Source organism: Triturus cristatus, chromosome 1_2, assembly GCF_964204655.1.
Source record: "Triturus cristatus chromosome 1_2, aTriCri1.1, whole genome shotgun sequence".
In the NCBI taxonomy this organism is placed as follows: domain Eukaryota; kingdom Metazoa; phylum Chordata; class Amphibia; order Caudata; family Salamandridae; genus Triturus; species Triturus cristatus.
Window position 1 is genome coordinate 459,891,668 of NC_140580.1, and position 27,544 is coordinate 459,919,211.

Sequence of the window (27,544 nt, forward strand, 5' to 3'; positions counted from 1 at the left end):
TTAACTTCTGTTTTTAATGCAGTTTCTAAGGCGGGTGCTCCGAGTTCTTGGGGTAAAGCAGTCATAGTACCTTTATTTAAAAAAGGTTCAAGAGAGGATCCGGCATGTTATCGGCCTATCTCTCTCTTGTACTCTGCTATGAAGATAATGGGTAAAGTAGTCCTCGCGAGATTAACAAATTGGTTGGAGGATAAATCCATTATTTCAGATTTACAATATGGGTTCAGACAAGGAAAGGGCACGGTGGGTCAATGCCTCAATCTACATCTTATCATTGGGAAGTACACGGTCGCTAAGCAGGGGGATTTACATTTAGCGTTTATGGATTTGTCCACTGCTTTCGATCTTGTAAATCGCCAAAAATTGTGGGCCTCCCTAGTGGTATTGGGGCTGCACCCGGTGTTGATTGCCTTTCTGGCACTCATTCACGAGGACACCACCGCTGTCGTCCGCTACAGTGATGACGGGAGTCTGTCAGAAGCTTGGCAGGTGAAGCGAGGGGTAAGACAGGGGTGCATTCTTGCTCCCCTGCTCTTCTCGCTCTACATTAACAATCTGGGTGATGCTTTAATTTCGACCACCAAGGATATCCCCAGAGCCGGCACTAAATTGATCCCCGCATTATTGTATGCGGACGACACTGTTCTGCTGGCAAGAACCGCGAGAGGCCTACAAGCCCTTTTAAATGGATTTAATGATTTTATGGTTTCTTTAGACCTATTAATAAATTTCAAAAAATCTCATTCCATGTCAATCGGGTGTGGGGGGGCGAAAAAGGTCAAATTCTACTGTAATGGGCAAGAGCTCACAAAAGTGCAGACCTTCCCATATTTGGGGATCTTCTTTGATGATAGGAGAACTTGGGTCATGCAACATGCCCAGAAAAAGAATATTCTTGCTAGGGCTACAGGAGCCCTGTTAGGCTTTGCAAAACGTTTGGGTTGTAAACCCCTGCCCGCGGTCATGAAGATATATAGCGCCAAGTGTGTTCCCATGGCCCTATATGGCAGCGAGGTATGGGGTAACAAGGCCTCGACAGAGATCCAATCAGTAGAAAGCGCCTTTTTTCGGAAATTGCTGTCACTCCCCTCATCTGCTCCTATTTTTAATATTCATGAAGACCTGGGGGTAGGTTACCTTACTGATCAAATTTCTGTGGCCCCATTATTAGGCTGGCTAAGAGTTTGGGCCCAGCAACCTCCGAATCTAAATCAACTTATTATTCAAGATTGCCTGTCTCTTGATAAAGCCATGTGTATTCCTTGGTTGCGATACATCAAATCTAATTTGGAGACACTGGGTTACCTCGACCTATTTGATAAACCAAGCATGATGAGTAAAATAGAAATAAAGGCCATCAAGACTCAGTTTATGAGTAGAGCAATGTCACTGAGGGAAGGAGGGGAATTGGGCAAGGCGACAGTCAGGAAATTTGTCATGTTAAGTACAGGCAGTGAGATTCAGCCATACCTGACATATATAAGCAAACCATTCCATCTGTTTTTGTTAATAAGGTTCAAGCATGGCATGCTTCCCTGGCTGTTAGCTTACCCAAAGGGTTTCTTCAAAGAGGGTACCCTGGGGCCCTGTCCTTGTGATGGCACCTCAGAAGAAAATACGCTGCACATGGTTTTCTTTTGTAAATTTTACACTTCGCAGCGCAAGAAATTTATCTGCCCCATCCTTAAGAACTGTAATTTTGAGCAAGTGAGGCCCGCATTGGTTTATCTGCAAATGTTAGGGTCACCACTGGTATGTTTCGGGGTAGCCAGTTACATCATAGGGGCCATTAGGTGTAGAAATCAGGTGTAGTCCTTTGGGCACCTCCCTCACTATTAATTTTGTCTGATAATTGGAGAACGTGGATTAATGAATTAGATTTGGTTTTATGGAGATGCAAAAATTATAGAATCACTGGGTTGACATACTTTTTACTGTGTTGTTTGCCAATTATACTGTATTATTCATTATTTATGAAACTTTGTTAATTGTGTTTATTTTGGTATTGTATTAATGGATTTCTCAGATTACTGTAATTGTAACTATTTGCAATATGAAATATATCGTCGTATGCTTTGATGGTTTTAAAATTTTTAACCGAATAAAGCTATTGTTGACTTGACTTGACATTTTAGAAAATGTTAGGTATGCACTTATTCAAAAGCTGACAGATTACGAAGTCACAGCTAGGGGTGGGACAGTAACATTTGTGATTGAGGCTCACAAATCATACAGAACAGCGGTATTCTATTCATGGGTTAAAGTCCCACAAGCAGATGCACAATCAAATACATTTCATTATTACACTGAAGATGAAACACCAAATGAATACAGTCCATATGAGGACATTGAAATTCCGCTCACCTACCAGGAGCACATACACTGGTTTAAAGGTGCCCTTACCCATACAAAATACAAAGCAAGACTAGGTCCACTCGTAAGAGATGGAGCCACTTGGTCAGTCCTTGCGGCTTACACACCGCTCCCAGAGATTGACACAATGCCAGTAGCAGAAGTACGTCTACTTCATAAAGAAATAATAAAACTTTACAGACATTCGACACAGTTCGTGATGCGAGCACTCACACTTCAGCCAACAAGAGCTACACAAGCAGTACAAATCCAGGGTTCTACAACTAAAATTACACCACAAACGCTATATGCAGTTATGGGTTTAATGCCCACTAAACATGAGAAAATGCCTTTCTGGATAGCTCAAACAATAACACAGCTAGGGCAGTATTTCCATACACAAGCCCTCAAGAAAAACACAGAGTGCTAACAATGTGCTTGCCAATGGGGATAGCTCCCCTGATAGAGGATTGTAACACTTGGGGCACAGTTTACGCTGCCATATATACCAGAACTCATGGTATCCCGCCATTAGCAGTAATAACAGACGTATTAAGACAGATACAGACTGAGTATGGAGCAGAACCTGCTCTGAACTTAGGGATGAAATTGTTAGGAAATGTTGCCCAGGTATCAGCTATAATATTAGTAAATATAAAAGAGGAGGCAGCAACCGTGGCAATACGTTAACACCTGAGGGATATCACTCCTTTCCAACAGGAACTTGAATTGCCTAAAATTATCACAGACACCTATGCTGCATTAGGTAGCAATAGTTTGGGAGCTAGAGCAGCAAAACCTCCAATCATGGGTAGTCCTGAAAAGGATAACACCAAGCAAGCACCTGATTCTTTGAAGAAGAAATGGGATAATAACAATGAAAACAAGAAAATTAGAGAAACTAGTCCTCTATCTAGGAGTGGTCTCCTCAACAGGAGCCCTCTGAAAGACCTTAGGATAAGAGATAACATTAAAAAAAAACTGACAGGTATCAGGATACTGCTACACGTTCCTCTCGTTCCTTTCATGGTTCACCAAGAAACTCTGAGAAAGAAGGACGGTCAGAACACAGACAAGAAGAGCGTACAAAGTCCAGAGACATGCAACGCTCTTCAAGCTATCCTTCTAAAAAAGAAGACAAGCCACAATCTAAACCTCAATTTAAAAAGACGAAAGTAGCAGGTCACAAAGTTAGACATGCTCAGAATTCTGAGGACTCAACTTCTGAACGGGGAATGGGCTCTGACGATGATAGACAGTGTAGCAGAAGTAACAATAGTTCGCCAGAACCTGATGGAATTTATGGTGACAGCAGAGTTCAATGAGCACATCATGGTGGAAACACCTGATACAAGGTAAGTGTCCCACATAGGTTACATGAGATAACACTCCAAATGGAGGGGGACAAACCCAGAAAAGTTAAAGGTCTCTTTTGGGACAACTTGACTTATGGCTATGACATCCTTTTAACTGAAAAAGATTTGCCTTCTGAAATTGTTATGGATTGTCTAAAAGGAGAAATGGTAATTTTACCACCTTTTTCCGACCACATTCCAATTTACTTAAAACATACATATGCATGGGTGTGGGCGGTAGCCCTTGTTACAGCACTTTACCGAAACCATGTTGGGTGGGATGCTAAGTCACCACACCATGTAATCCCAGTAAAAACTAGTCCAACTCCACAGATACAATACCCAATAAAACAAGAAGTGGAAAAAGAGGTCAGGTAGATCTTAGATCAACTTGAAAACTAGGGTGTAATAGAACATTGCACCTCTGCAATGAATAATCCTTTTTTTCCCGTAATGAAACCCAACAATTCATATTGTCTAGTTTTAGACTATAGACATCTGAACATATGCACTAAAACATTTGCAGTACAGAATGCACACAGTGCCGCATTAATGAATAAGATTGTGCGAAAAAAAATACAAAACAGCACTAGATGTCTCAAATGGATTCTTCTGCCAAAATATAGTGCCTGAAAGCAGGTATATAACCGCATTCTCAGCGCTAGGTTCCCAGAGTCAATTTTGTAGACTCCCCCAAGGGTATAAGAATAGCCCCGGGTTGTTTTCCGCTAGGGTTACAGAATTACTTCAGAATTTGGATGAAGAGGCATTGTCCTATGTAGATGATATTTATCTGACGGATGATGATTTACAGGATCAATTGACCTGGGTGAGCACCATCATTTTGGGGTTCACCTCTGAAGGCTACAAATTCAACTTTAAAAAATATAAAATTGCCTTCCTCAATGTCCTATTTTTAGGATCCGAGCTATCAAGTGAAGAAAAAAGCCTGCCAGATAACTTTTTAGAAACGTGTGTGCTGCTTCAACCTCCCAAATCTTTAAAAAACTTACAATGCATATTGGGATTTTAAAATTTTGGCAGAACATACATTTTGGATTATACAGAAAGACTAAAACCTTTCTACAACTTAATTAGACCTGATTTTTCAGTTAGGCATTGGACACAGGAACACACAGATATCCTTTGTTCCCTACAAGCTGACATGATAGGTTAAAAACACTTGCAGACACGATTTAAAGTCTGCAACTTAGTGATCCGCGTTATAGCGGGCCAATCTGGGTACACTTACCAAACCTTCAATGAAGGCGAAACAGTCCCCATAGCTTACAAATCACATTTGTACTCAAACGCTGAAATGTGCTTTGCTTCTACAGATAATATCCTGAAAGCAGTACAGACTGCTGTAGTGACAGAAAGAGCACTGGTTCAGGGCAAACGAATAAATGTTGTAACTACGGTACCAGCCTTAGAGGCTGCTATGAAGGCAAGTGTTCTTAATGCTAAATTAAATCCAAGATGGATACAATTGGCTAATTCTCTCACTGCAACGGATGTAGAATACACTGATGACTGAAGGTTAAAAACACAAGCATTTCTGTAGTATGAACAAGAATATCCTCTAACAAATGGAATAATGCCTCAAGATCAGTATGACTATATCATTTACACTGACGGATCTGCTCAGCCGACCATAGAGTAAACAACAATACAACACCGTGTGTAAAAATTGTAAAAGGTAGTATGCGGGATGGCAAGTTCCATCCCAGCGATACGAAGACACAGTCTCTAAGAGACTGCACGGCTCAGCTGGCAGAACTAAAAGCCCTATTACTAGCACTAATAAATACGGATCGAGAATTCCCCACACTTATAATGTGTGCTTCTTTTTACTGTGCCCAGTCATACACCAAATATCTTCACTACTGGGGTCAAAATGGGTTTAAGGGCTCAAAGGGTGGCACAATAAAGCATAAAATGCTATGGGAACTCGTAGCTGAGTTGAAAAAGGAACTACCAAGAGCTCACGTGATACACGCGGTGAGTCATCAATGTGATGGCGGTCAAGTTGAAGGGAATTAATTGGCTGATGAAGCTGCAATGGGGGCAGTACAAACTGCTGCCTTAGCTGCAATCACTCATTCAAAAACGAGAATAGATGGACAGATAATGGTAGCTGTCATTGCTTCACGCAAAAACATCCCAGCCTTACCAAAAGGTTTTCCACTCAAATACTCCTACAAGTTAGATGCAACCAACATTCTGTATGCTCATATTCCTGGAGTGGGGGATAAAGTAATACCAAACATGGATCGCAGATTGGGTTTAATACTAGCTGCACACAAGAGTCTCGGTTCTGCACGTGCAGGGATTACTGTGACAGTTTATTTATTGAAACAACGCTATTGGTGGCCTGGTTTAACAAAACAGACAAAACATTTTGTCTTGCAATGCGACATCTGTCAGCAGATGAAGGGTTCCACCATACCACGTCCAGCGCAGTCACATTTACTAATATCAGACAGACCACTAGCGCATGTCTATCTGGACCACTGCTGTCCCCTACATTCGGATGGTTCTTACAAGTATATCTTGGTGGCAGTGGATTCATGCTCAAGATTCCTATGGGTATGGCCTCAGCGCTCGGCTGACGCTCAAACTGTTATAAAAGATTTGCTAGTCTTCATAGGGACATACGCAGTTGGCATATTACATTCTGACCGTGGCCCCGCGTTTAGCTCTAGGGCATACAAGGAAGCCATGGAAAGTTTGGGTGTAGCATTGCGATACTCCTCTCCATACCTTCCCGAGGGAAATTTGGTTGTGGAGAGGAAAAATCGTGACTTAAAGCAGTCTTTAACAGCAAGAGTAATAAGTTCAGGTGGTAGTTGGGTCAATCACCTATATGGGGTACAGCGTGCCCTCAATAACATGCCAAGAAGTTCTCTAGGGGTGTCACTCCTTATCAAGTCCTATTTGGGATGTGAATGTGGGTACCTGATCTCAATTGTGAAGGCACAGTGGCAGATGAAAAACTATTTGACATCAATAAAAGTTTGGCTGTTTTACAGGATCTGAGTGAATACCGAGCAGTACTAAGCAACGTGCAAGTAAAACGGACCGCCACTGGGGAAGTCAAATCAGTCACGGCAAGACCAATCTGGGTCCCAAAAATCGGGGATCTGGTCAGAGAAAAGATCGACGACTAGAAAGAATTTGGGCCATCCTAAAGAAAGCCTGTACCTGTCCTGGCTGTTGAAGGAACAAGAACAGTACTTCTTCCACCTCTTGCCGGCAAAAAAAGAAAGAGATTTGTCTCCACTGATCTGATCAAACCACACTATGTGGCCGATACTGAATAGTAGACCTCGTGGGCTCCTGGCTAGCTGACGCACTTCTCTAGTTACCATACAGGAAGTTGAGAAAGAAAGACTCATAACATTCGACGAGCTACCAATTTGAAGTGATGGAATTTCCAACAATGAAATGGATCTCGTTCCTCTGGAAACAGAACTTCAAACTACAAATGAAAGACAAAGTTCAATTTGGCCTACCACCGAAGTCTACATAAATATGCCTTGACAAGAGACACCAACCAGTTCAACACACCCTGCAGAGCTACCAAAGATTGATCGAGCTGCATCTGGCTACTTCATCGATTGTGATACCTTCTGTCTTGATACCAGCAAACCCGAGACAACGCCAGCTCCAGTTTCCCGTAAGCAACAAATTTGTGAGTTCTCCACTCTTCTGAAGACTTGGGGGCATATTAGCAAGACCGGCGATAAAATTATCGTCGTTTTAGCAGCAGGAAACTGCTGCTAAAACGGTAATAATGAGCTTGCTAATATGCGTTATAGAATTCCAATAGAAGCCCACATCTAACCTGGGCTTCTATGGGAATTCACAAGGGCATATTAGCAAGCCCATTATCACTGTTTTAGCGGCAGTTTCATGCTGCTAAAACAGCGATAATTTTATCGCCGGTCTTGCTAATATGCCCCATACTTAGTATCACCATGGCTCCAGCTCTGGATATCATCTGGATTATTTTTTTTTCTGTTCTGGATTGGTCTAGTAACTGTATTTTGCCTACTCCTAAATGGAAAATATCTCCAAGAACGCTCTGCAGTATCCAAAGTGAACTTGGTCCTGAAACCTCATACATCATCTTGTCGTGAACCAAGAGACTTGCTTTCTGTGAACATTAAAGCTGTTCCAATTGCTGATGGTATAGTGATTTTGATGTATTTGGCCCTACTGAACTTTTAAATGTACCACGTTTATTTAAAATATCTAGTTACCTCCAGTACATTTTCTGATGATTGGGACTTTGAAACTGTGAATAATATGTTGTTTGATTTAGAAAAATCTGCTGCATTTTCAAGCAATGAAATGTTAGAAGACACATCTGACTTTGATAGTATGTACTGTTATCATCATTATGGTCATCACTTTTTATACAAATCGAGTATCCCTTGTAATATTTTCACATACCACCTATAGGAACATTACCCAACACCGCTGAGAGTTAGTTCGAAAACATTGGCACAAACATTTTCATATTTTTCAAGGTTTAACACTTCAGACCCGACCTCATTTTATTATAAGGTTGCACCTAGACCTGCACAGATTTACTCTGCATCCTTTATTGCCCAACTGTCTGAACAGGGTTTCGACTTTTGGAAGGACACTATAGACACAAAATCAGTCTGGGGTTCTAAGGAATGGCAAGTTCAGGGAACGGAAGCACGATTTAGATCATGCCTCATTCCGCAACAAATGATATTTCTGAATGAAATTGTGCAACAGACTTCCTGACTAGCCAAGACCAAGGATTTGAACACACCACAGTTTCCCACACCTTCACACATCACTTTTACATCACATGGAGGGGATACAGTTGATGACATCATGCAGTATAACACATCAATCAATTAATCAGGGAACTGTAAGAGGGTCTGAAGGCACTGAGGGGGGGGTCCGCAGATCTGTTTAGCCAAAGAGCCAGGTCTTGAGGGTCTTTCTGAAGGTGTTCAGGGAGGGGGTGCGTCTGATGTCTGCCGGTAGCTCGTTCCAGGTCTTGGCTGCAATGTGAGAGAAGGATCTTCCGCCCGCTCTGGCTCTGTGGATGTGTGGGGTTTCAGCCAGTGCGAGGTTGGAAGATCAGAGGTTTCTTTTGGGTACGTGGAAGTTGATTCTGTCGTTGAGGTATTTGGGTCCGTTGTTGTGTAGGCATTTGTAGGCATGAGTTAGGATTTTGAAAGTGACTCTTTTCTCCATGGAGAGCCAGTGGAGACCCCAGACCACAATTGGAAGGGATGGTTAGTTTGGCCCACTGACACAAACAGATGTCAATCAAGATTCAGGGGTACAACCAAAGGGTTTTGTATCCATAGGCCAGACCCACAATATGTACAGAGAGAACATCAGGGGGTAGTGACATCATACAGTGCTGTGCCTCGATTGGCTAAAAACCTCAACACTGTCCCAGGTGAAACAGCACTTATCTTTACTCTCAGATGTGGTGCATCTAATTATTATGTCCAATAAAGCCATGTCAGAAATGTTTCTATTATACTGTCTATACTGAACTCTGGGAAATCTTTCAACAAGAAGCTGCAGAGAAAATTTGTGAAATAGATAGAATCAACCTAGAAAAGGTGTTAGGTGTAGTTGAAAATGGTATGACTACATTAACATCCAGGATTTATTCACTGGGCAACGTTGTATCTTCTGCTACTGATATACTGGAACAGGACTTGTCCATACTACACGGACAATCTCAACTACATTCTATTATGTTATTAAGCTGGACGATGCAATCATTGCGCGCTGGTTATGTGCTTTGGCAATATATCAACAGTACGTCCTTATTTTCTGCATACAATCTAACTGAAAAGCAGATAACGATGGCACAAGGAGGAGCCAAATATACAATGATGCGTATTGAAAAACTTGACAAGTTACCTTTCACTGTGGCGAGTCCCCATCCACAGAATGGTTAATTCATGGGCACATAACACTACCGGTCACAATTTTCCAGTTTCAATATTGCCTAGAACATCAACAGGCAGGCAGATATAAAGCGATGGGTAGGGAATTCATCAAGGAATTGCCGTACAGATTTCAATGTAGGAATGGGGACATGAAAGTGTTCCTTAGCTTTAACAACTTTGAGAAATCCTTAAGTGGATCTCTCATATGCCAGGATATCATACTTCACGGGGCCTGCAAAGGTTCAGTTGCTAACTTATCCTGCCACATGAAAGGTTCCCCGGCTACTGTGATTAACCCAGTATTCGAGTTACTTTCAAATGGGAGTTACTTGATGCTGAATGATCATGGTTGTTGTGGGATGCTCCCGGACACCGCATATCTGGTCATTGTAAGCTCATGGGTTACTTGCTGTATGCAAGTATTGTTTCCACCGAACCACACAATCAGGGAGGCACAGTTATGGCCTTCGTTGAATGTTTCCTTTATGCAGTTTGATACTCTGAGCCAAATGAAAGCAATGCTTTTACAGCAAAGCGTGCCCTTAACTTCCACCGAGAAACTTATGATCGCCAGGTTGCCAGGTCCGTGGTCGAGATACAGGCACTGATACAAACAAACTGCCCTTTCCATTTCACAGAAATGTTCCAATGTATCTTTAACATGTCTGATACGACGGGTACTGTCCACCTATTTAAGACCATAGGTTCTCTTAGACACCTTTCAGACAATCATCGCAGTTGTTCCCAACTTTATACACTCTGTATTCGAAGGCATTTTTGGAGGTTTACCGCTGATCCTGTTTCTAATAGCAGGCATCCTGGTTGTCCTTTCTCTGCTACGCAATGCATGTCCCAGTCACCAAGTAGATGGAACGCACGGTCTTGGAGTGCCGATACCGTGATCGCATGGTACTCCATCTTGGCACACCTCATCTTCGAGAACTGAGCGAGTCTTGGTTCTTGTCATTTAGATCAGTCTGGATCAATTGTATCCTGCCTGTCCTCCGATACCTGTTTTGTGGACAAGAATGCATATTGGATCTCTGTCTAATACTTCCAACAATTGAGCCACCGGATGTTGATGCTTTACTGGACCCGATAACGGCCCATGTTCTGCAGTGTCCTCAGCGTATTCCATTGTTGATGTCTGCATTCTTAGAGCCACCACAGGATGCTTCAGCTCCTGTTGGGAAGGATACCGGCTCCTCAACAAATTTTCAGGCCTCGGATGACACTAGTACATCTGTGGTGAATACAGAGGAACATCTGTGCTCGATTGACCTGATCTGAGAGGTGTTGCAGGGACCGTCGTCTGTGATTGCAGGCAACAGTGATGTTGCGTCTCCCAAACAGGACACATAAACATTTGGTTCATTGTGTGCTGGGAAAATCCGGCCTTTTTCAAAACAACCAAATTTGGAATTTTAAACAAAACACTTTTTCTAAACTGCATGGCTTTCAGTTTCTCATTGTTCGGACTATATATACAAACTTATTTAGTACAGACTTCTATTGCATGCACTATTTTTCCCTTTTTTTAGCATTTTTAGAAATTTTACTTTTTTAAGTACTATTTTTTTGACTTATTAATAGTTGTGTACCACGTTTTGCAGTACGTAGAATTTTTAGTATGTCGTCCAGTCGTATGAGGAGTGGGTGTTATGTTCCATATAGGTACCCCAATATAGGCTCAGGTAGTCACCTAACCTTTCACCTATATTCTCCGTACCATTACACTACATAACGGTTCTTAGTACTGACCTTTTACCTAGTTACGGTAATGTCCAGAGATGACATGATTTTTTTCCCGAAAAGCTTAAGCCTCATTCATTATGCATGAGGATTATTGGAATCACAGCATGACAGCAGGCCTACCATCTCCTGCATAATAACTATGTACAAGGGTCATTCCTTACGTCATCCTAGCCTGACATGACACAGCAAGGTATATCCCCAGGGGGTACCACTTTGGGTATATATACATCATCTATTGTGAGATAGTCAGAGGAGAAAAGGACTTCCATGCTGACACACTGACGTGAGACGCTGAGGCTCCTGCACGCAGACACTCCAGCTCGCAGTGGTCTGACATCCCTTGCGGGGTGTCTACCTCGAGATCAAGATGCGGTCCCACAGTCTCTAACTTCAGGTAATGGGGTTGACTTTATCCTAGAGGGATTCTTTGCTTTATACCCACATACATGCTAGGTCCATTCAGGTACATCTAGTTAGGGATGCATCATAAGAGTACTCCTTTTACTGTCATGTATTTTATGTACTTGCCTGTATTCATTGTTTTAGCACGATGGTAGAAATCTACCATCCTTATACTCTGTTAGTGCTTAATATCATTTATATCTGTTACTATCTAATGGTTGTTTTAGCACACCTATTTTACACTAGAATGATGCTGGTTCAATAAAAGCTTATTGAGAAATGTCCCCACCATTTATTCTGTGTATCTCTCTGAGACAAAGTGAGCATGAGTGACTGAGCGAAAAGTACACTGTTTCCACGATCCCTTATGGGCCAGAGTTGTCATGTTCGATAGTTGTCAAGAACTACTCTCTCCTTGGTAAGAAGGGTTTCTAGTGGCACTGTGAGCAAGCTTGTATACAGGCTAACATATTCGGGAGGGGTGTCTAGAATCAATCTGACTCCAATCCTACAGTATATGTTGTCTAAACATATAAATCCTATATAGGTTTGTAGAAACAATACGACACAGACTGCTCACACCTACCAATAAACTATAAAAGGAAAAATGGCCCAAACTGGTACTGAAAGTGCTGGCTTAGAATTCTTATCTGGTCTTCTAAACCTGTATAAAAGTGGGGGTATTGACCGACAAATTGCACCAATTCCAAACTCACTGAGCAAGAAAGGTGTGCTCCTCAGAGAGTACCCAGAGGAATATTGTTCAACCACAGCTGGTGTCTGCTTGAGGAAGAACTGCCCGTACAGTCCTGGAATATCTGGAAAGTCCTACCTGCACTAAAGAGGACGGAGCAAGCCAACAGTGCAGGAGGAGCTGACAAGCTGGAGTGGACAGAAGCAGTTGATGCTGGTGCTAGAGCCATCCCACAGAGACTCAGAAAAGAGTTTGATTGGACTTGGAGTCAGTCTAAAGAAGAACTGCGGCACTCCTGAAGCATGCCCAAACAGATCATGGAGTCAACCCTTACCCTGTGATTGTGGTACTTGTCCAAGTGTTCCAGATCAGGCTTCTCAGCTGAAGAAGGGATTGAGGTTGCCATTTGGCACCTGTTTGTATGCCCGAAGTGATTGTCCAAAACACCTCTGCAATTTTGCTTCAATGAGACCTGTGCCTGGAAGGAGGAGTGCTTCACTGCTGAATGCAGGAGAGGTCACAGCATTTGGCATCTAGACCAGCTGGTATTGTTGAATTGGGCCACTGACACTGAAAGCCCTGTGTGTTGCTGACACTGTCAAGTGTGGAAAATGCCCCCATCTGAAAACTGCAGCTTCTACCTCTAGGATACCGCCAGACCTGTTCCGGCCTGTCCCGAATGGAGTAGCCATTTGACCCTACTGTGGTCTACATACCTCAGGTGAGCACAGACTGTGGACATTGCTCTGAGGCCTACCACCACCATAATATGGGTAACAAACTGAACTGGAGTGCTATCATAGGCTACCCTGAGTCTTATAGATACAAGAGGGGAGACATTACGCCTGCACTGGTTTCTCCGTCACTAGCTTCCCAAATAATGAGGCAAAGTAGGAGGGGTAGAGTAAGAGGGGCAAGCTTTCATACCTGTTTTAGCCTCACACCTGCCTACAGGGTATCTGATACTCTTTTTCTGCGCATCATTGTGTTTTGTAGCGTAATACAGTACTTTCGTTTTGTTATACAGTTACTACACATTAAGTAGGGCTGTGTATCTAGACAACATAGTCTTCAGAATATGAGAACTCAGTTCACTCAGTTGACACATACCCACAGAAAATGTTGGCCATGTTTCTAGCTAGCTCACAGTGCCCGATCTGAACCCCGTACCCTACCAGGACACCAGATGATATCAACAACCTTGAACATGACCACTCTTTAATCCCCAAGAAAATTGTGGAAATAATGTAAACTTTTGTTGTTTACTTTTGGATACCCAAGGTAAACCCAAGAAATATACGAATTGCCTTTTCAAACATCTATTGCAACAATCGTAATTTTTTGTAGAAATAATGTGCTGCAAATGTAGGCAGAAGAAACAAAGCATTGTAACCAGCATTACAAAAAATGGTGAAAAAGATAAACAGTTCAACCCTGATAACGTTATTATATAATTATACTCCTACCTATCACTGCCTATACTATCAAGAGCATAGTCGGAGTACCCTCTGCCAGATATATTGGGATAGCCTAACACCCCCACTATACCTGGGTGTGAGGATAGAGGCCAGAGTCAGTAGGACTGCATCTCAGAGACTGTGCATCTCGTTCCAGGACAATTCCTGCAGAAATGCTTGTCTGTTGAATGTGCACAGAGGCTGTTTGTATAATAAAATCACTGTTCCAATCTCACTGTGTCATATGTGCAGAGCTGATGGAATGGTTTGTCTGGAGCCTTAGAGCTGTCTCCAACTGGACAACGTAAACGTAAGTGTATCGCGTTTTATGTGCTTAGCCTTGTACAGAGTGTACAAATGACATGATAATAATGCTTACTAAGAAATGAAAGGCATGTAGACTACCTTCTCAGCATAAAATCATGTAAAAAGTCACCATTAGAAAACTATGTCAAGCTAAAACATTAAACTAAAATGGAGACTGAGCGTTGGCCCTGTGGTACACTACAACACTTTACAATCACGTTTTTGTGCTGCTGGGTGTTTGTTTAGTTCTGAGCCTACTGTACGCCCACACACTAACCTCCCTAAGAAGCTTGTGACTGCTCACCAATGCTACCACTTAGAGTCAAGTGGTAAAGGGGTTATTTTGCAGAGCCATAGAAAAACGCACCCTATCTTGAAAAGTGATACCACTTCCAGTTCTTTATGAGTTCTTACGTGGGTTCAAAAAGTGCTTGTGCACATGCATGTGGAGAGACAATATATTTTGGAATGGATTGTAAGTTTTTCAGACCATCCTGGCAGATTTCAGTCCATCTCCTTTTTTTATTTGACTGTCATTTTCCACATAAATCCATAGGCCTTCAGTGTGTCTCATTTATCTATTGAAATTGGAAAACCATCAACACAATAATGGACCTACAGAGCCAAGATTGTGATCAACTAACGATAATCATAATTTGCATGTCTGTCCCACACACTTCCTCCATCACACCACTAAGCACAGCATCCCAGAATAAGAGCCCCTCTCTAGTCACTCAGTGTGCAACACCAAAATGGTCCCACAACAAAAACAACTTGCTACCAAACGAGAACTCTCTAATGTGCTACCTGTCGGTAAGTGTGTTTCGTAGTACTGGATGAGGTAATGAAGAGCAGTAAAAATAATGCAATACAATACAAAATTTGTTCTACAGAACAGTCATGAACACATTACCTAGATATTGAACAATCTATTTTGTCAATCAAGAACTGTAGAAATTCTTCTTGTGTGCAGAAGTAACGAAACGTGTACAGGAACTGCTGCACATACCCTTCGGAGACAGCATTACTGTGAGGTGTAAAAAAAAGAAGGCAACAGTTAAAAATATTAGACATACCTGCTACAATTACAAACAGAGCATGAGAAATGTCTGTACATGCCAATAATTAGTACAACATCTTTCCTTAAATAATACTAGTAAACATTGCCAGTGAAATACTACCAATAATGTGTGATGTCAATGTAAGAATACAACTTCAGGTGAAAGGGTGTGGGATCACCAGAAAGATTTGGTAATAGATTGCAATATTTATTTTGCCTAGTGCAGTTAATTATGATGACTGGTTAGATTGGGGTTTAGTGCCATAACATGCTAGGATAATCATCAGTTACTACAATTGGATGAAGTATAATACACTACGGTTTTAATTCAACCAGGATGACCTACATACATAGAATGAGACATACTGACCTAACATAGTGAGGAAAAATTGAAAAACTTGAAAAGACCCAAGAAATTTGTGGAAGATAGATGCTTAATAAATTGAATGACCACATGTAAGCTGAACTAAGTATACTGATGGGCAGAAGCACCTTCTGTCTTTTGCTTGTGCGCTACTGGCCATGTCTAAGGTGGCAGGATTTGAGTCATAATTTGCAACATGGTAGTTGGGCAAAAAACCTGATATTGAAGAAACCAAGGGACAGTCACATTAGCGTTTAGTAATTTTTCAACTGTTCATAATTTTCGTAACTGCCAATGTCTTCTTTATTGTCAAGTTGGAGCCATGTGAAAATGAAAGCAGGGACTGAGATCGCTTGCAAGTCGTAGTCTTTTGCATTGAGAAAAAAGCACTACACAGCAACAAACGAAGCACTACATTTCAACAAAGGGTCGAAGTAAATAGGTGTTTTCACGGTTACAGCGAAAAATACACCCATTCACACCTGCAAGGAATTCACAAAATCATTCCTGTCAAGTGTACAATAATTTATTTCTGAGTATTTTAAGGTGTGATAGTGAAAGAGTGACAGTAGCAAATCCCATGTGAGTGGTGGGAAGTGGGCATTGCAAGGCATGCTTAGCCTTGTAAGTAGCGAACATTCAAAAACCTTGGAAATGGTCAGATATTTACTCCAGCCTAGGGATAGACTAACCCCCATTCCATGATGGGAAAGGAAATGGACCATACCTAGATTTGGTGGAGGTACTGGGGAACGACTATCCCAGTTGAGGTAGGAAAAAATAAAAAAATTGAATTTGCAGAGGAGTATCCATTCCATTGTGTTGACTTCTTTGCTATATAGAAGTCTGACATTTCCACTATTGCACCTAGAAAACTGCGCTTGATGCAACTTTCCAGGAGTATGTATGGGAATGTTTCTGAACTGAAAACAAATATATACAAGTACATTCAGGTGAAGATGTAAACCTCTGCACATGCTTATATGGGTTGAGTTTATAGGATTTGGATCAAAGTCTTCTAGGGCACTAGAGCCAGGGAGTGCTGCACCATATTTACAAGAGTATGGTGCTGCCCTGCGTTTCTCCCTGCGCAGGCGCTACACTTAGCAGCCTAGCACCAACTCAACCACCCTTGCACCATAGTGCAAGGGTGTCTGTGGGCAGGGGAAGATTGTTTATATGCAGGAAGGTCCTTCTCCCTGCACATAAACAATCTTTACATGCCGTTTTGTAGCTTCTATGTGTGCTGCTTAATGCAAAATGGCATTTAATTTTTTTTATTGTTTATGTGCAGGAAGGGGGACCTTCCTGTACATAAATATTCATTGCCCTTTTGCTGTTTTCATGTGTGCTGAACAACGCAGCACACATGAAAACAGCAAAAACGAGGAGAAAATAAACATTTCTCCTCGTTGCGCCAGGGTAAGACCAGGTTTTCCCTGATCTCAATTCTTGCTCTGCCTCCTATTTACGATTCCCTTGTAAATAGGGGGAAACATCAGAATCAATGGGTGTTGCGGTGACCGCCCACAGCAAAACCCATTGCCCTCCCCTCTCACGCTAATTATAGTGTGAAAGGGTGCCTTATTTACAAGGCAGCGTTAAGCCATTTTATGTGGCTTAACGCTGCCTTGTAAATAAGGTGAAGCCCCTATCGCCACAGCAACGTCATAAAAAGTGACCTTCCCATGGCAATAGGGTCTTGTAAATATGCCCCTAGGTTTTGTGCCCTCCTGGGTCAGTGGTGCAACTGACTCTTTCTCACCCTCCTTAATCATCAGGGTATGTTTTCCCTGCCTGATTGGCAAGGAGAAGGTAGACATCGGGGTGGGGAAGGGTTGCACTTGTGCTCAGTGATGTCTTGGTGGACAATTTAGAAACCATGGATACCTTCATTTCAGGGTTTTAATGAGCTTTTTATTCTTGATAATTAGGATCATTCCAGCTGGAAGCTAGGATATGAACCATAGGTAAAAATTTCAAATAACCTATGATTCCCAGTGGACTACGCTTTTGCAAATGAGAGAACACTTGTACCTGGAGTAGAGATATGCCATCAGGCCAAGTGGGGTGCCTGCTTGTAGAACCCTGGAGATGTTATGGTTGCCACTGTGCCATTCTTTAATATTATAGAAAACGAGTAATGACGAATCTTCACTAGGACAGAGCTCCGCCTCCTCGCGGTGCGTGGAAATGTTAGCTATTGTAGGAAGCGTGCTTATCTCCATTCCCCACTGCTCTTCATAAGTTACCTGTGAACAAACAAAAACTATAAACAAACAGCCAAATCTGTTTTAATGATTGGCATACAACATTTATTTAACTTGTCAACCCTTTGTTCACCCGCCTCTCCTGCTATCAATGTGTTATTTCTTGTCGCTTTGTTATAGATATGCATCTTCCTATTGGGGTGACCAGAGTTTCAACCACTTGGAAAGAGAAATATTGCTTCAGTACTCACAAATGTGATTAGATGTCTCCAAGGTCAGGCTTTTGACTAAAAGCAGCAGTGGCAAAAATGTTCAAACCAGCTCACTCGCTCCCTACTCGCTCATCTCTTCTCGCCTAAATCACACACAGTACCTTCCCTAATTACCTGGGGCAGCTGGATAAAGTGGCAGAGGTTCCCTAAAAAACCGGCCTCCTTTGGCTCTGGCCCACTGGGAAAATACCCGATGGAATAACGAGGCAGCCCTGCCCTGGATGTCGCAGTATGGTTTAACATCTGAAACCTTTCTTGTACATTAGAAGATTGCATGCTATTAGACCATTGAAACATTTATATATTTGCATCAAAAGAAATGTACACTCTCTTAATGTACCTGAAGACACTTCTTTACCACTTCCAGAAACAGCACCTTCATTTTCATCTCTTCTAGCTGATCTCTCAGTTTGGATAACATTGTTTTACCATCTGGACCTTGAATGAAGAAATATAATTTGAATTCTCAATAACTGTAGCTCCTTGGTGTCATAACATTTGCTGTCAAATAAAAATGCTAAGTTTCTATATAATTGTGAGGTTTATTTTAATAGTAATGAAAGGAGAACTTTCCTGCACATATCAAAGAGAAAAGAAACCTTTCTCCACATAAATTATAGTATACACAATTTAAACCAGACAAACAAGAACTTCGGGGCATATTTATCAATCTTTCACGTAACGCAACACAGCAACCACCTTGCTGCATTGCACTGCATGAAGGGGAAAGGGGAGGAATTCGCTGTATGTAACATTATATGGAGCATTCCTGTCTTTTCCTAGCATTGGTGCACTTTCGAATAGCTAGCGCCAACGCAGGCATCCTTGCACCATGGTGTAAGGATGACTGCGTTATGGGCAGGATTGGTTTTGTTCAGGAAAGAACACCTTCCTGCACAAAAACAATCATCAGAGGCATTTTCCTCTTATACTATGTGTGCTGCAGAATGCAGCACAGGTAGAAAGAGAAAGTAGCGAGGAGAAATAAAGATATTTTTCCGCGTTACGCCTGAACTGGGGAGGCACATTTCCCAGTTCCACTACTAATGGTAAATCTGGGAATGTGCCAACATCAATGGGTGCACGCATGGGAACACCCAGGCTCCACTCATAGAACGCCTTTCTGGATAGCACAAGGATGACACCAAACCTTGACAAATCTGCCCCTTTGTTTTGAAAATCAAAATGCTGGGTAGTAACTACAAGAGGCGGCACAAAAACAGAACATCACAGATGTGCTGGACTTAAATGTACTGCAAAATCTTGAAAAGGTCATTTTACCTCTCGTCATATTATCCTTCTGCAACAGTTTCTGATAGAAATTCAAAGTCTTCCGATAATTCTTTGTCTCAATCATTAACTGTTGTTCAAGTTCCTATGAGAATTACAGTTACACAACAGGTAGATTATGTAATGATTACAAACATAACTTACATATAAAAAGAACTAGCATGTCTTGTCGAAGCATATTCCATCCAAAAGGAGGCATAAGAAACACAATATTTGCAATGAAATCTATTCAGTTTAGAATACTGTCTTATTCAAAAGAACAACGGAGTGCTACCTTGTGCAATGGTTGGGCCCACAGTTGCTAGCATAGTTACCACAATTCGAAACGCAATGTCCGATGCATGCAAGTTATCCACTGGCCAATTTTCACAATAAAATCAACCAACAAGTATTCCACCAAGGGTCATCAGGGTGTTATATATAATGTACAGGACACAGGGTAGCGGGGTAGGTCACCCCCGGTGGGAATTCTAGCTCCGCCTGACTTGTACAGGGAAGGGAATTCCTTTTTTATATATAACCCTCACACACTCTAGAAGTGTCATGCTTCATCATCAGGTTCACCATGACTTCTAAAGGAAAGGGTGGGCTCGACCGTATTTCAGTGAGCACTTATTAGAAGGGTGACCAGTGGGCTTAAATCATCTTCTCCTAGGTATCCGTTTATTCGTGGAGATGGCTGGGTGACTAAAACAATAGCTCATGGATAATGTGGACTGTTATGGTCCTATGACCCTAAATACAGACCAACATGTTTCAGCCCGACTCTAAGGTCTAAAGAGGTCCGGGGCTTTCATCAGGTTATCAGATCAATACCTCCCTGGTTTGTAGGTCAAGTCAACAGCTGGCAGAATAGTGCCACGCAATTGTATAGGGGCAGTGCTAATACTTACCCATGTTTATTACAATTTTCACAATATCCTGTGAAATTTACTACTGTGAATATAACTACTGGTGTGGTAATATTAGCATAATACAATTAATAAGATTCTTTCTCTACAATCTTGTAAATATTTTCCAGATCAATGACCAAGAATGAGTGCTAGCATGACCAGAAGAACATGTCATATTCTATCTAAACCATCACGTTGTGACCTTCTCTATATATGTGTAATAGTCCCACAAAGAGGGTTATGATGCAGAGAAAAAAATCCCGTGCAGTAGACCCAAATACAAGCAACTATTGCTAGATCAGCATTGTGATGGCTGCTATGCCACAGCCACAGCCAAAGCAACACTTTATGGTGGCCTTTATTCTGAGTGCCATGTGAAGACAGGGGTGAGATGTAAACACTATTTGCATCTTGTGCAGGCGTTGGTGAAGGTTTGGCTGAGGAGGGGGTGCAATCCACTCTTTATATTGTTTGCCCTGGAGCACTTATACACTTTTTAGGGGCAAATAAACTTTGTATTTTGAGGCAATGTTTGATTCAGGTGCAGTATCACCGATCCTTCATGTAATCCTTTATTCGGGTCTGAAACCTTGAAATACCATGGTAAAAAAAACAAAGGGTAAAAGTGCAAATGGCGGTAATGGATTTACCCCAAGGCAATTTTACCTTCCAGTAAATATAACCCACTAAACAACATTTTTGTATTCATTCCTAATGCAAAGCTGCAGTTTGCTGCAAAGATCTTGACTGAGTATGGGAATTTCTTGTAAAATATTTTCCTGTTGAATATATGGGTATGTATGTGTTAATTTCTAGTTGGGCTCTTGCTTGTGCACAAGAGTGCAATGCTAATTTCATAATTTGTGTGACTTAATCTTGATAGTGAAGACAGGATTCTATTTAAAACAGTGGAGGAAGAATCTGTGGAAGAGACAATGTCGAATACCTTATACTTCACAATACCGAAAAAACATAAATAGCAGTACTATAGTTTATCACGCCATTCAGGCAATCTATGAAAAATGATTTTGATTTAAAAAAAATCTACAGCTTGTGAAAACACATCTGGTGTATTCAAATGCCCATAGACTAAGCCAACAGTGAATAATATAAAGACTCCCCCACTTCTTTCAGCGCTCTTTTCATTATATTGTTATATATAATATATATACATGTATATATATATATATATTGTTTAATAAAAACCCAACAACTCACCAGCCTTTTAGAATCAGAATCTTGTAGTTTGTTGCTTCTCTGCCCGCCCAGTTCTTGCATGTATCTTTCAACAGTTGGATTAAAAGCCCTCGTGCCATAGAAAGCACTGCTCCATCCGGGACATACTCTGTAGAAATCAGAAGGGGCAGGCGACATTGCAGAGCGGTTTTCCATTGGCCCTTTTACCCGGTCCTCAGGGTCATCGTTCTCAGTAAAATCTGGACTGAGGCAGTAACTGTTGCCAAACGAGTCACAACCACCAACGAGGTGCAGTTCATTTCTTGAGTCGAGACTCTGATGTGGGAGGTCCTTCTCAAGAGTGACTGACGTCATCAAATCCACGTCATCCGCTAACACATCTGCTGTAGGGTCTGGATGAATGTCATCAGTCACCTGTGCTTCTATCCATTTGAATATAAAAAATAAAAGGTAAAGAGTGCCGTTTTCAATTCAGGGTCATGAACATGAAAGGACATTTTCAGGCCACATACCAGGAGAACACAATGATTTAAAGGCTGGCTGACTAAACCACACACAGCCATCACAGTCGCATTTACTTCTTCCACATCCATTATGTGTATGTTAGTACTGTGTGTAAAAGAAAACTGGGGTATAGATTGTCCATGATCTTATCTTTTGTTGGAAGAATGCTGACTATCCCCAAAATGAAGCTGTAATTAATGAATGAGGGTCCTGGTAAATGATTTGGATGCTCTCTTTACCTACTTCTACATTTTTACCACATTATACTCTTAATCTCTACGTCTAAAATCTCTCTCAGATTCACCCCTCTCCCTGCACCCCCTGTTCTGTTTACATATCATCGCCCTGTATCTCCCCTCCATGCAATTGATTTGTCTCACAACCTTATCTCTCTCTTTACCTCACATCTCTAGATCTGTCTCTCTATACCACCCCTCTGTTACTGCTTTCATGCTACTGTATTCCTAAACTCTCTCTTAACCTCAGTTATTTCTCTTCCTCCCACATCTCTTGCTATATCATCACTATCTCATCACTCTCATCACCTAAACTTTCAAGGTACTATTAATACACTATCTCACTACTCCACCTCGCTCTCTTTCTTTCTTCCTGCAAACTCGCAGATATCATTATCTTCCTCCATTTGCATTACCTCACTTTTGCTATATGTACCTTGTTTTCTATATCTGTTATTAGATATTCTCAAAGCAAACACAAGGAGATGATGGATTCAACCCATATCTGTGACGGGGGGTGAGTGTCTGAAAAGTTTCAACGCTCCGTCCATCATCTCCTTGTGTTTGCTATTTTTGCCCTAAGTTGGCAGGGTATGCCCAGATGTGGGTCCCTTGCTCACTTTGGGCCTCATGTAGGTAGCCGAATACCGGTCGGTAACGGCCGATTTTCGGTAATTATACCGTTACCGACCGGTATTTTGGCTTTTGAGATGTAGGGGGCTCATTTCTGCATTCGGTAATTTACCGAATCGGTAAAATTACCGAATCGGTAATTTTACCGATTCGGTAAATTCCGAATACAGAAATGAGATGTAGGGGGAGTGTGTGTGTGTGTTTTGGAGTCGGTATTTACCACCAACTATTAGTTGGTGGTAAATAATGAATGGATGTGTTTAAGCGTTTTAAAGCGCTTAGACGTGTGCAATGTGGCAGACATACATGCCCTTAGGGCATGTATGTGTGCCACATGTGCACACATGGCCGTCTCAGGGGTGCAACAGGGTGTCAATGTGACACCCTGCCACCCTTGCATGTGTTCCCCTAATTACCGAATCGGTATTTACCGATTCGGTAATGAGGCATACCTTCCCATCAATGGGAAGGTATGCCTCATTACCGAATCGGTAAATACCGATTCGGTAATTACCGACTTTTACCGAATCGGTAAATAATACCGACTCATTACCTACATATCATTTACCACTTCATAAATACCGAATCGGTAAAATTCGGTATTTATGAAGTGGTAAATGGGTCCCTACCTACATATGGCCCTTTGCCACTGGATTCAAGCTAGCCTGGCTGAAGAGGGGTGTTACCCCAAAACCGGTCCCAGAATGCTTATTTTCGGTCCAGGGAAGACATGGCTTTGCAGTTCGGGCTGGACTGTTCCCATGAGGCACAGGGCCAAGACTGATTTGCATATAGCTGTGTCTGAACAGGGGTGGTGAAGTGAGCCTAAGAATGATGATGGATTCAACCCAGATCAGTGACTGGGGGTGAGTGTCTGAAAAGTTTCAGCGCTCCATCCATCATCTCCTTGTGTTTACTTTGTTCACCCTAAGTTGGCAGGGTATGCCCAGACGTGGGTCCCTTGCTCACTTTGCCACTGCATTCAAACTAGCCTGGCTGCAAAGGGAAATCCATCCCAGGATGCTTGTTTCCAGTCCAGGGAAGACATGGCTTGGCAGTTCGGGCTGGACTGTTCTCATGAGGCACAGGGCCTAGACTGATTTGCATGTAGCTGTGACTGAACTGGGGTGGCAAGGTGAGCTAAAGAATGATGATGGATTAGCCCAGATCTGTGACTGGGGGTGAGTGTCTGAAAAGTTTCAGCACTCCGTCCATCATCTCCTTGTGTTTTCTTTGTTCGCCCTAAGTCGGCAGGGTATGCCCAGACGTGGGTCCCTTGCTCACTTTGCCACTGGATTCAAGCTAGCCTGACTGAAGAGGGGTGTTACTCCGGATCTGGTCCCAGGATGCTTGTTTACGGTCCAGGGAAGACATGGCCCAGCAGTTCAGGCTGGACTGTTCCAATGAGGCACAGGGCCAAGACTGCTTTGTATATAGCTGTGTCTGAAATGGGGTGGCGAAGTGAGCTAAAGAATGATGATGGATTCAACCCAGATCTGTGACTGGGGGTGAGTGTCCGAAACGTTTCAGCCCTCTGTCCATCATCCCCTTGTGTTTGTTTTGTTCGCCCTAAGTTGGCAGGGTATGCCCAGACATGGGTCCCTTGCTCACTTTGCCACTGGATTCAAACTAGCCTGGCTGAAGAAGGGTGTTGCCCCGAAACCGGTCCTAGGATGCTTGTTTCTGGTCCAGGGAAGACATGGCTTGGCAGTTCGGGATGGAATGTTCCCATGAGGCACAGGGCCAAGACTGATTTGCATATAGCGGTGTCTAAACTGGGTTGGCAAAGTGAGCTGAAGAATGATGATGGATTCAACCCAGATCTGTGACTGGGGGTGAGTGTCTGAAAAGATTCAGCACTCCGTCCATCATCTCCTTGTGTTTTCTTTGTTCGCCCTAAGTCGGCAGGGTATGTCCAGACGTGGGTCCCTTGCTCACTTTGCCACTGGATTCAAGCTAGCCAGACTGAAGAGGGGAGTTACTCCGGATCTGGTCCCAGGATGCTTGTTTCCGGTCCAGGGAAGACATGGCTCAGCAGTTCAGGCTGGACTGTTCCAATGAGGTACAGGGCCAAGACTGCTTTGTATATAGCTGTGTCTGAACTGGGGTGGCGAAGTGAGCTAAAGAATGATGATGGATTCAACCCAGATCTGTGACTGGGGGTGAGTGTCCGAAACAATTCAGCCCTCTGTCCATCATCCCCTTGTGTTTGATTTGTTCGCCCTAAGCTGGCAGGGTATGCCCAGACATGGGTTCCTTGCTCACTTTGCCACTGGATTCAAACTAGCCTGGATGAAGAGGGGTGTTGCCCCGAAACCGGTCCTAGGATGCTTGTTTCAGGTCCAGGGAAGACATGGCTTGGCAGTTTGGGATGGAATGTTCCCATGAGGCACAGGGCCAAGACTGATTTGCATGTAGTGGTGTCTAAACTGGGTTGGCAAAGTGAGCTGAAGAATGATGATGGATTCAACCCAGATCTGTGACTGGGGGTGAGTGTCTGAAAAGTTTCATCGCTCAGTCCATCATCTCCTTGTGTTTGCTTTGATTAGATATTCTCACTCATCTCCCTTGGTACCTCCTTCTCTATTTTCACTAACACTCTCTCCAACACCTGTCTCTATATCTCTCTCTCGTTATAATTCTCTCAAGCTCACGTCTCTGGCTCGAACTCTCTTTCGACCTCAACACCCTCTCTCTTCCTCAACTCTCTCTCTACCTCAGTATCAACCTCATCCCTGTTTCTCTTCTTCCCATTTGTTTTATCTCCTCCTTATCTTTCAACCATTCACCCTCTCTTTCTACCTTTCACTCTTCCTCACTACTCAATCTAACCTGCCTTTCAATATTTCACCTTTTATTTTGCCCCCTCTCTTACTCACTCTTCTCACTATTGTGCATCCTCCTACACTTTTCTTACTACCTCCCCTCTCTACCTCGACATCTTTCTCCTTCTTTGCCTCTACCACAACTGTATTTATAATGTATCTCTGTTTCTCCTCACCCCTTTGTGAGCCCATCCCTCTTGTTTTCTCTACAGTTGCTTCTCTTACATCCAGCTCTCTCTCCCTATCCTAGTCACTATCAAACCTTACCTATTTCTCTAACGCTCTTATTCTTCTCTTTCTACCTCTCTGTGACTTTGCTCAGGTTCCCTCACCTTTCTCACTTTACCTTTCTTCTCTTACTAACTCTTCAGCATCTTGATCTCATCTCTATCTCTAAGATTTTCGTCACCTCTTTGTTACGCTTTTTAACAAAGGTCAGTGTACAACTAGACAAGGAGGAAGAGGAGGAAAAGGCAGCTACACAAAAAAGAATTGAGGAGCAAATGATCAGATTTTACCCCACAAAACTGTAAAAGTTCTCAGGACCGGTGCTTTAATTTTTACGGTTGCAACAAGAATTCAACAGGTGTTAGTGCTGATTACGAATATCCAATGCCTTATTTTAATACTATCATACATGCCAATATTTTATACCTAGAAAGAGGGAGATTTTGAAAAATATAATGGAACTTCTTTTTCCATATTGATGCATATTCGAGCAAAGCCAATTTTTGGTAGTAGATCCCTAAAAAAAAGACATTTGTGGCTTAAAAATTGGGAGTCTCTCATCCAAATAAGGTCTTTTGCATGAATGCTTTATGGGTTATTAATCCAATAAAAATCCACCTAGTCACTTATACTGTACATTCCTTACAATGAGAAGACTTAGGGCCTAATTTCAAGTATGGCGGTCTATAGTCGTGGTGGCGGTCCACCGTTTTCCGCATTATGACTTTGAAAGTTGCTGCAGTGGAGGACTACTGACTGCACCAGGGAAGAGTAGTCCGCCTGGCGGTGGCGTAGATGCGCTACAATGTAAGATGCTCAGAGGGACTGGCTCAGTCCGCTAAGCATATTACAAGTTCCGCCACTTCCAGCCATTTCATGGCCGAAGCCTCACCATTTAAAGGCTGGCGGTGGAGGAACAAAAGGGGCCCTACAGACCCCCTATGGCCCACTCACCATGGGGATACATTCAGGGGGGCACATGTCTGTAATCCCCAACAGTTTCAGCATGGCATGGCCGTCATCGTCCAAGCCGTGCTTGAACTTTTTTACCACTGCCATGGAAGTGCCTGTTTTTCAGCCACTGTCCTGCAAAAGGCAAAGGACTGTCCACCGTACACAAGTTCAGCTTCTAATAAGGCGAGCGGTCCTTGGGCGTGTTTGGAGCAGCTGTTCTGGTGGAGAGTAGGCGCAATTGCGCCAAACTCGTAATCAGCCCCTAAGCTGGTTAGACCCTGAACTCCATGTAAAATACATACCAACAGAGAAGCTTGCCACCCACTCACTTAAATACAGTAATCAGGGGCATAAGGCACTATACAAATGTAACTACAATATAATATTGGTGAGTATTGACCAGCAGTTCATTTCAATCTAATTATTTTCCTAATGAATACCAGCATGTTGCAAAATTATGATTTTTAAACCATTGATGATTATTCCTAAACCATATGGTTGAGACTAGTCATCCATAATGAAAGTCTGTTGAGTGTCAATCCACAACTATATCTATATTTGAACCAATTAGGAACAAACGTTGTCTATACTTCAACC

General features: G+C 42.4%; 1 protein-coding gene across 1 annotated transcript in view; it reads right to left on the reverse strand.

Moving 5' to 3' along the window:
- The window catches only part of KNDC1 (kinase non-catalytic C-lobe domain containing 1), a 575,645-nt gene that overhangs the window by 194,073 nt on the left and 354,028 nt on the right, over positions 1 to 27,544 (reverse strand). The window contains exons 17-21 of the mRNA XM_085606188.1: positions 21,589 to 21,989; positions 19,469 to 19,562; positions 18,528 to 18,625; positions 17,743 to 17,957; positions 15,195 to 15,308 (exon numbers count right to left, since the gene is read on the reverse strand). Coding sequence (XP_085462314.1) covers positions 15,195 to 15,308; positions 17,743 to 17,957; positions 18,528 to 18,625; positions 19,469 to 19,562; positions 21,589 to 21,989 — 922 coding nt within the window. The remainder of the gene's footprint in view (positions 1 to 15,194; positions 15,309 to 17,742; positions 17,958 to 18,527; positions 18,626 to 19,468; positions 19,563 to 21,588; positions 21,990 to 27,544) is intronic.